Genomic DNA, 10,746 nt, shown 5'->3' with positions numbered 1-10,746 from the left:
CAAGAGATCTTTACAAGAATCATGAGCCAAAACTCCACATTTGATTCTGAAATTTCCTTAAAGCTGAATATGAAGGAGATGGAAAGGTTGAATGAATGCAAGCGACGAATCTGATTCGTTAGTTTGAGATGCAACAAATGAAGGAGCCTAAAACAATCAAGAAGTACAAAGATAAGCTTCTTGGCATTGCTAACAAAATAAGGTTGCTCGGCTTTGAATTTTCTGATGCTAAAATTGCTCAGAAGAAGATACTTGTAACCATTCCTGAAAGCATTGATGCTACCATATCCTCTATAAAAAGCAGCAAGGATCTATAAAGAATTTATTTGGCAGATCTAACGAATGCTTTACAGGCTCAAGAACAAAAGAGACGGATGAGAAGTGAAGGTCTTTGTGCAAGAAGCACTGAATCAAGGAGAGAAAGACAAGAAAAAAGTCACAAAAGGAACTTCAACCCAAGTGATACACCCTAGCAGCCACAAAAAGGGAAAGAGAAAAGAATTTCCTCTTTGTCGAAATTGTGGCAAGATGAGGAATCCCCTTTCAAATGCTGGAAAAGACTTGATGTGAAGTGCGAAAAGTGTAATAAAGTTGGACATCATGAAAGGACTTGCAAAAGCAAAATCCAGCAAAAATAATGACAAAATTGCAAGCAATCAAGAAGAAGAACAACAATTGTTTGTAGCATTTTTCTTTACAAACCACAGCCCTAACTCAAGTGATTGTTTGCTTATAGACAACGGTTGTACCATTCACATGACCAGCAATGCAGAGCTCTTCACATAGTTGGATAGGTCATAAGGTTCCAAAGTCAAAATAGGGAACAAAGACTATATTGCTATCAAAGGATAATGAATTGTTGCAATAGAGAGTTACACAGGTACAATATTAATTTCAAATGTTTGTTTGTACCTGAAATTGATTAGAATCTACTTTGGGCAATTAGTCGAAAAAGAATTCAAAGTCATATTTGAAATAAATCAGTGTTGATCAAGGATGCTCATGACAACGATATCATAAAACTTAAAATGAGATGCAATGACCAAGAGCTTCTCTCTTGACCCAATGGTGAAGGAGCAAGCAGTTTATACTACTGCAATGACCAACTCAGAAATTTGGCATAAAAGGTTAGGCCACTTCTATCATGCAACAATATTGCAAATGAAAAAAAAAAAAATAAAAAAAAAAAAGAGCGGGGAGGCTAGCTCGTGGCTTGCATCACATAGAACCAGATTTACCAAGATGCAAAGTTTGTCAATTTGGTAAACAAGCAAGACTTCCTTTTCAAAAGAGACATTGGAGATCTACTGCAAAGCTACAATTAATTCAATTTGGTAAACAAGCAAGATATCTTTTCAAAAAGGACATTGGAGAAATACTGCAAAGTTTGTCAATTTGGTAAACAAACAAATGTTATGTCATCTTCATTGATGATTTCTCCAAAATGTGTTGGATATATTTTCTCGGGTTCAAATTTTGTGAAGAAGTTAGAATTGAAAATTAACTGACAGCCCCATGCAGCCCACAACAGAATAGGGTTAGCGAGCTAAAGAACAAAACAATAATTGAGAATCCTTCTCATGAAGTATACATCTGACTATGTTCATTATTGTTCTGATCTTTAGCTCTCTAACCCTATTCTGTTGTGGTATCCAATATAGCCACTAGACTGTTTCTAGCTATTGTTGCGCAAAAGAAATGGAAAATCTATCATCTTGATGTAAGGTCTAGCATTCCTTAATGGACTTTCGAAAGAACAAATTTACATTGAGTAGCCCGAAGTTTTTGCGTGTATTTATTGAAGAAAACATTATATGGCTTAAAACAGACTCCAAAGGCATAATATAGCAAGATAAATGAATACTTACTAAACTTAGGCTTTGCAAAAAGCCCTAGTGAGTCCACTATACATATTAAAGGTGACACTACTGACTTTATTGCGATCACACTTTATGTTGATGATCTTTTGGTCATGGGCAGCAACACTCAGCTTGTTAAGTAGAGTAGTTCTTCTCTCTTATTTATAAATTAAAGAAATCCCAATTCTTCTCTCTTATTTATAAATTAAGGAAATCCCAACATTATTCCAATGTGGGATATATTCAACACTCCCCCTTCGAGATGATATCATCTTAAAATCCAAATATGATCAATACCCAATACATGCACGATGACGCTGATGCCATGTTAAGAAGGAATCGAAAATTCCACTTAAAACCAATTGATATTAAGTGAAATAACATCCACCTTATAAAATAGGAGAGTCCCAACATTATTTTCAAAGTGGAATATATTCAACAGCCACTAACTGAACAACAAAGTGATTGTCTGGAAGAAGTATGTGGAAGATCGGGCCATAGTGAGGTCTCTTATGCAGAACATATTGTCTTCCTCTTATAAAAGGACACATTTGAATAACATAAGTTGTAATATTATTTCTTGCAAAATCGCATACAAACAATTATTCAAATTAAAATTAAAACGAAAATTAAAACAAAACAAAATCACCAAAAGAACAAATTGACAATCAATATGAAACTCCATCCCCATATATGTGTTTTCGAAAACTTGAGAAATGTATATATGCGCATATCAAAACATGAGGTTTAATTGGCACAAGGAAACGTTGAAATCTAACAAATATTTATGCATGAAATTGACTAACTTCCTCCATGCCCAAATGATATGTGAAATAGGGAGTGCTAACCCAAGAACAAAAAACACATGAATAAAATTCTTAATAACATTTCTTTCATGTACCAGATTACACGTATAAAAGCCAAAAAATCACGTAATCCAAGATAATGGAACAATGTCGCAAGCAAAAAGCAGTTCAAAATTCAATTTGGCAACAATGTTGGCCCTCAACAAATGTGAAGAACCTCACCTCCTCAGATATATATATATATATGATATATGCAATTGATCGACGATAACACATTGTATTAGTTTTCTAGGAAAGAGAATTGATCACTGACCTGACCAGATTGGAGCAGTACGTTTGCTTATCCTGCAACCCATTTCCAAATGCCCCCAGAACGCTGACTCTGGGCTGCACCACCATGCTCCATATCACCTTCGAATGCAGATTTTTCGGAACGAAGGGCTTGAACTTCTTTCTCCAATGATGGGAGAGATTCAAGCATCTTCTGGAGCTCTGAAATCTGTGCCTGAACCATTAAGCAATGGCAGGATATCAGATATTCACATTAATATCCCAATAGACCATAAGCATACATAATACTTTTTTACAGCTTCTAAATCGAAAATTGAAAACATAAAAAGTTGAAGGAGAAATCCAGACAATCATATTATTTGTCAAGTTTATCCACAATTTGAGCATAAACATAATACTTTTTTTCACTTTGAATTTTTGTTAACTATTCAATCTCTCAATTTCTCAAAAATAAAAATAAAAAATAAATCCAATAGCGATGTTTTCAAAATATCACATATATTTCATCTCAAAAACATTAAAACACATACACATAACACACAAATAAACTACAAAATCAGTACATTTATAGTAACTAAATGCATCACTACAGTACGAGGAAGAAAAAATCTTCAAAAAACTGGAAATTTCAATAATCTCTTTTACTAATTTTTTAAGTTTCCAGTCAATCCCAACCAAAACTACACTAAAAATGTAATCATATCAATAGATGATTGATTAATTGCTGAAGGAACAAAAAATGAATGTCACATTCCAAATAAAACATACAACCTCTAGTTTGGCGCACCGCGATCTCTCATTAGCAAGCTGTCCTTGGACTGAATGCAATTCCTATAACCAGAAAAGATGGAGGATATATAAATTGTTGCCATGGGTATTATAGAAATCTGCACAAGTTATTCAAGAACCAAACCTTGGACAACTCAGCATAACTTCCATTTGTTTCATCAATCTTAGTCTTGAGTGCAGCAGTTTCTGCTGTAACCTCAATAAGTGACGACTCCAAAGCTTTCATTTCTTCTTTGATTGAATTAACTTCAAGTGCAGTATCTTGTTGAGAAGTATCCACCGTAATTACCTTAGCATTTGTATCCTCTTGCTCACCATAATCCAAACTTTCAGATTTTGCCAAGGCATATGCAGCAGTAACAGAAGCTGCAGCAGCAGCTGCTGCTGGCGATTGCAATATCTTGGGTTGCGAAGAGTCCCTTGGTTTGACTTTCATAACAAACACCTATATATATATATATAAATATAAATATTGTAGGAGAGAGAAGCATTAAAATAAAGACATGCAGCAAACAAGATAATGTTAATGTTAAGGCATACAGAAGATTTTGCTTACAAGGAAAGCATTATCCAACAGAAAAGAAAAGTGGCTCAAGACATTCGGCAGATATACTGAAAGTAAAAATCCAAAAAGAGCAAACAGAATTGAATGGCATCTTACAGGTTAATCTGTACAGCAAAATCATGTAAACCTTGAATCGAAAAGTTTCATTCCAGATACTTGCTAGAAAGTAAGAATTGAAAAGTTCCATTCCAGAATTCGACATGGTTTTCTTTTTAATCAGAACTACATGGTAGCAATCCCAGTTATGTATTATCTCTTGTTATTCGTACTAAAGACCACCAGGACCATAAAAGGCAACATTTTGGCATAAACTAAATCTTATTTGTAAAACCAGTGGATGAAGATGCAGTGGTAAGAAAAAATAAAGAATACCTCATTGTAGTATTTTCCATTGTACCCACCGAATGTAACCAAAAAAGTCTCACCACCTAGCAATGCAGATGAAATGCTGATTCCCTGTTTGCATCTCCATAGTATATATTATACAAAATAAATGTGCCAGAAAATAATAAATGAAATAATGCAGGTGATAAGCTCAAGGGATTAAAATGTGCAGACCACTATAAAATTAACTAAATTGTGGAATTCATCGTAATGAAGTGTCTATTGGTATATCATATTGCAGAGGAAGACAAGAAGGAAAAAAGAAGCTTCTAAATATCATTTGTGGTTCTTGATTGTAGGAGTGCGACAAGGCATGGAATTGAGTGCTAAACGAATGAGCTGATCATCTTCCACATCACATTGAAACTGAAAAATTATACAAAACTGTGGGGAAAAAATAATAAAAATAATAAAACAAAGGGAAAGATATTGTGAATTCAATTTTATATTGTGAAGATAATTATAACTATTCTCAAAGCTAATGACATTTGCTTAAACACTATCTACTAGCACTAAATAATCTTGCGGGCTCCATAAACTTCATAGAAACTAGTTATAAGCTCTTCACAGATTTTAGTAAAGATATTTTTAAGAAGAAAATTACAATCTATACAAACATTAACATCTTAGGATTTGCCCCATGTATCTATCTATGCCATGCCATTACAAGGGCCCTTCCACCTTCCCATGCTTCATGCAAGAAAAAACATATGAAATCAAAAGCATGGGCAGAAAAATTGAACAATAATGTGGCCAAATAAATGTACATTATATTAAGTCTTAACTAGTGGAATCACCTAAAGACTAAGCTCTTGAGACTCGCAATAAAAGGAAAATCAAGAAAACCTAGTACTTCTAGAGAAAGTACTCACAGCATGCTATTTTCCGGGTTTTGAAAACTGCTTATCGTTAACATGTACTAAAAACCTTCAGATAGCTTGAAAAATTTATGGAATTAGTGGAAAGCAAGGTGGTGTCATACCTCACTAGCCAGTGGATCTCTTTCTTTTACACTAGTCACAACAGATACTACAAGCTTGGACATATTTATAACAAGGGTTTCCAAGGCACCTTCAAATAAAAAAAATAGAGAAAGGTTTGCCTTCACATAGTAGTCACAAAAACCAAAAACCAAAATGTTTCAGGCCAACTGCACTGCATATTTACTTACCACTTCTGTTATCTCCACCGCCAACAATAAACCAGTTTTCTCCAACATCAACACCAGCATGGCCTGCCCTTGATTTCACAATATCACCCTGAATCTGTGGTTGCGACCATTCCATCTGGCACAGCAAAAACAATATTGCAATCAAGGGTTTAACATTTGGTTTGGTGTTTATTTTGAGTGTGCAAATTTAGTTAAATTTTGATGGAGATTTTAAGAATATCTGAGGCTAGGGGTTTTCATGAAAATAAAATCAAATAAACAATAAAGATGAATATTTCTAAATCAATTACGAATATTTATAAACAACAATATTATATATGTAAATACTAAATTAATAAGCCGTATAATAATCCCTGCAATATTCAATAAAAGATATAAGATTTTGATTATATAAGAAAAAATACTGCTGAATAAATATAATATACTATGTCATAATAAGCCCAGGACATGTTTAAATTAAACAATGCACTCAAGACTACATTGAATTCTTTGGTGGATCAAAATTATCACCTATTCTTTGTATCCAACTTTTATTTTTAGTTTACAAATAAAAATAAATCACATGTCAATAATAATTCATTCCAACACATTATATGTTTGTAATGATAGTGATGAATACCTTCTTGATTCCCACCTTGTAAAGACCAATTTAATTATTATATACCAATTTGTCTTCATATGTTTTGCAATTATTTTAAATATTATATTAACAAATGGATTCAACCTGAACTTAAAACCATTCGGTAAAACTATTATCAAAAGTGTTATAAACAAAAATGTGTATAACTTATGGTTCTGAGTTCAATAACTTCTTTTTGAAAATGAAAACCTATTAACTCATTCACCCTAGGCATAGGCACCATGAATGAGTTAACCTAAATCTCAAGAGTGAATACTAATACTTTATTATCATGGTCAGGATGGGGGTTATGACCAGTAAAAATATAGATAAAGCTCTGAACATTTAACATCATTAAAAATATCGCATTTTAAGAAAAATGAGATAAACTAATTTGTTAAGAAAAAAGGAGAAAAACCTACTGCTTCCAAATCCAGCACATAGAGGTCACTGAAAAATACAGAATGAGAGCATCCACCGAAGATAAAAAGATATCGCTCTGAGTGCAGTGCAGCTGCATGATCAAATCTTGGAGTTGGAGGTGCCTGCCTGTCATAAGTACAAAAAGTAAAAAAAAAAAGAGATAAGAACTCGTCCAATGAGCATGCATTTATAACCATTTACATATACAGATACATACGTAGTCTCAACAGGAGTCCATGTCATTGTCTCCAAATCAAGAACGTTAACATCATTCAGTAATCTCCTATTCCAGTCTTCTCCACCAAACATGATAAGTTTTGAGCCAAAAAGTGTAACTGATTGTCCACTGCGAGCTACCTACAGATATCTCACAAGAATGCCTAATAAGTACATGAGTTGCAAAAAAAATGAAGGATGACAATGAGAATGGGTCTTGTAGATTACTAGATGATCCTGTTGTAGTCACAACTCAAGTTGCCAACATGGATACACTAAGGGTGTGTTTGTTTGGGGGTTTGGATTTTGAGTTGGGATTTGATTAGTTGTATGATGTGATATAAATAGGAGTTGATGTGATGTTTTGAATGTAAAATTGATTTTTAGTATAATATAAAAAATATAAAATAGGTGTTTGATTTGATGTTTTTGAAGAAAAAAAAATTGGATGAATAGTGTATTTAAAATCCAATCCCCTAAACAAACACACCCTAAATGAATACAAACCGGACTAGTAAAAAGAGAGTACGTAATTAATAAGAAGCTCAATAATTTTGTAGTACCGGAATTTTTCCAAAGGTCTCCACAACACCGCAATTGTATGATTCAAGGTCAATGAACCGTACTACAGAACACAAAACAAAACATTCAGATTTAAAATAGGCAAATTTCAGCAATACAAATACTACAAAGTAGAAATGGTTTTTGCACCAAACAAGTCGCACAAATAATTTAATAATAAGCAGCCCAACACTATATCAGGTACGAACAAACCTGTCATCCTGTCAGTTGTATGTTTCGAAAGGCCAGCAATAAGAAGTAGCCTTTTTCCCCATTTAATCTGTGGAAAGAAAAGATATAGCTTATGTCACAAAACAATTAGATTTTCAAATATTTTTCTTAACACCGATCAAGAACAAACTAGATAATTGGCATCTTAAAATCTATAGTAAGCGGTTCAAGGGCTCAATAATAAACAAAGGCACACTAAACCATTCTGTAATACCACATTACCATACTATGACCAGAAGTTGCAGGAAAAACTTGTGCTGGGATGCCATCATTTGTCTTCGCATCTGAAGCTTCAATATTCAATTTGACGGTGGACCATGTCAAACTTCTCAAATCAAAAACCTAAGTAGCATTGAAGAAATAAATCCCTGAGAATTTGAACAATAATAATAAATAAAATATGTAATGTAACCTGCATGAGTAATAGAAAAAGAAATTCAAACAATACCTGGAAATCGGACAAGTATCTACCATTGCGACTTCCACCAGTAATGTATAACTTCTCATCAAATAAAGCCGCAGCATGCTGTAAAGTAGGAAATGTTTCCTTGGAATATAAGTGGAGCAAAATGAAATGGAAAGGGAAATAAGAGGTAACACAGGCTTTGTTTACTTGATGTTTGGTTTCAGTTTCTTTACTATACCCCTCGTGATTTCCTATTTAAAGTATACTATTTTCCTTTCACAAAAGATCACATTCAGACCACTATTAAAACCAATACTCAAACCAATATACAAAACCGAACCCGAAATAGAAAACCCATAAAGCGCCAGCACACCTATGCTCATACTCACTAATGAAAAAGATGAAAGAAACAATTCAGACTGCAACCAAGAACTTACTATTTAAACATTACCTTATACCGTGCAGCAGGGCGGGGACCAGATACAGGGAGTGCTACCCACTGATCATAGCTTAACTCCAGATGCCAGCTCTGACTATCTGCTCCCATTGTATTATCCTTCTGCCATCGGATCAAGTACAAACAAAAAAAAACTTGAACACCAAATGCTAAAGTACAGTCAGATTAAATCACTAAAATGAAGTTATTCTTGATAGTTAAGGGTGTAATTGGATGTGTTTCAGATTTTAAATTATTTTAATGGAAATGATGTTCTTGAACGTGTTGACAGTAGTAAAAGAAACGAAAACTCATAGTCACATATAGTTGATTTCTAATAAATGGTCGATCTCACACACATTTTGGGTGTGTTTTGAAAAGTAGGCAGGAGACAATAATTTACACTAGATCGCACAGGAGCAAGAACACAAACAAATAGACTTACTTTATAATTTTGAAAAATTAAGAACACGTCAACCATTAGCACCTTGCTTCCCCAAAACCCTCACCTCTCAGCATTGTCCTAAATCTAAATATTCTCTTTAACGCCCTAACAAGGAAATCAACAAGAACACGCCAGACAGACCTTGTCCAATCAAACTTAGAACAAATACATCCAAATGAGTTTACACCAGTTCACATTATACTCCAAATTACATAGATTCACGAAATAAACCTCCTCAATCACCAATTGATAAAAAACGGCAACAAATCAAGAATCAATTTATCAGGAATCATTTCGAAACCACAAAATTGAACAAACAACAAATATCTGAAAATCCAAAAGCTCGAAGATCTTACAGAAGAGAACACTGGGATCGGATCGGACAGCGGGAAACGACCGATCTTGGAGTAGAGATGCGAACACCGACAGAAAAACCCGTTAGCTTTGTCTCTCGCCTTCGTGTTCGATCGGCCGTATGAACTTAGAGCAGTGAGCCGGTGAAGTCCTATCTAGTTCGCAGCAAGTCAGAGGGGAGGGGTAAAATGGTCTTTTGACATTCCCTTTTCTTTATTGTTTTTATTTGAGCATAGCTTGGGCCGCTCGGTTAATTATAGATGTGGATCTTTTAATTAGATTTGAAAATGTTTTTAATTTATATTTGATATTAAAATAATACTATATAATAAAAATATTTTATTAGAAAAGTATATATATTTTTTAAAATTATAAAATTTAAATGTTAAAAATTTGAAATTTGAGGAATAAAACACACACTCTATATTTTAATTTATTATTCAATCTTAATTATGTTTTATTATATACTCCTGTTTTAAAAATATTTATTTTATTGTATATAACAAATTTTATGAGAAATATATTTAATATAAAATATAATGATTATATTCAAAATAATTATTAAAATCAAAATCTTATAAATAAATACATTTTAAAAAATCAATACTCATAATTTTTTAAAAGGGAAAAAATCAATTTTGGTTCCAATATAATCAAATTGATAAATTTTGATCCTAATATTAAAAAAAAAAAAAAAAAATTCATCAATTTTAGTCTCAATATAAACAATTTCAATCAATTTTGGTGTCATTATAAACAATTTTAATCAATTTTGGTCTCATCGTTAAAAAAACTAAAGAAAATTGCTGACGTGGACATGACGGAGGTGAAGTAACAGTTGACTTGGAAAGTACACGGCCATATTGTTACAAAGTCATGCATATTTCAATGTATAATTATACATGACCATGTTGTTACACGGCCATGTATAATTCTACCGGTTGTGTACCTTTCTATTTTGGTCTAAAATTTTAATTTTTTGTTATATTTTTTATATTTTTTTTAATTTAGAATAGTTGATATAGTTAAAATAAAAAAAAAAATCAATAATAATCATAATGTAATTAAAATATAACAATTTTAATTCAAATATAAGTATTTATCGAGTATTAGCAAAAAGATTCTCTTACAAACATCCAATTTGTATTGAAATAATAAATTAATTTTTAGTACTGCTATAATATACAAAA

The 10,746-nt window shown here is 32.7% G+C and overlaps 1 protein-coding gene across 1 annotated transcript; it reads right to left on the bottom strand.

Annotated features, from left to right (window-relative positions):
* Positions 1–2,725: 2,725 nt before the first annotated feature.
* On the bottom strand, positions 2,726–9,724 carry LOC127241426 (acyl-CoA-binding domain-containing protein 4). Its single transcript, XM_051260468.1, has 14 exons — positions 9,559–9,724; positions 8,773–8,880; positions 8,364–8,441; positions 8,138–8,257; positions 7,898–7,964; positions 7,687–7,748; positions 7,125–7,264; positions 6,907–7,033; positions 5,866–5,980; positions 5,677–5,765; positions 4,683–4,766; positions 3,870–4,190; positions 3,728–3,787; positions 2,726–3,170 (listed from the first exon to the last, which is right to left on the bottom strand). The coding sequence occupies exons 2-14, from the start codon at positions 8,866–8,868 to the stop codon at positions 3,006–3,008; spliced, it is 1,524 nt and encodes a 507-aa protein (XP_051116425.1). The 5' UTR covers positions 8,869–8,880; positions 9,559–9,724; the 3' UTR covers positions 2,726–3,005.
* Positions 9,725–10,746: the final 1,022 nt, after the last annotated feature.

Source organism: Andrographis paniculata, unplaced genomic scaffold, assembly GCF_009805555.1.
Source record: "Andrographis paniculata isolate CXL003 unplaced genomic scaffold, ASM980555v1 Contig82END, whole genome shotgun sequence".
In the NCBI taxonomy this organism is placed as follows: domain Eukaryota; kingdom Viridiplantae; phylum Streptophyta; class Magnoliopsida; order Lamiales; family Acanthaceae; genus Andrographis; species Andrographis paniculata.
Note: the sequence above shows the minus strand (reverse complement) of the source record. Positions and strands in the feature narration are given on the sequence as shown.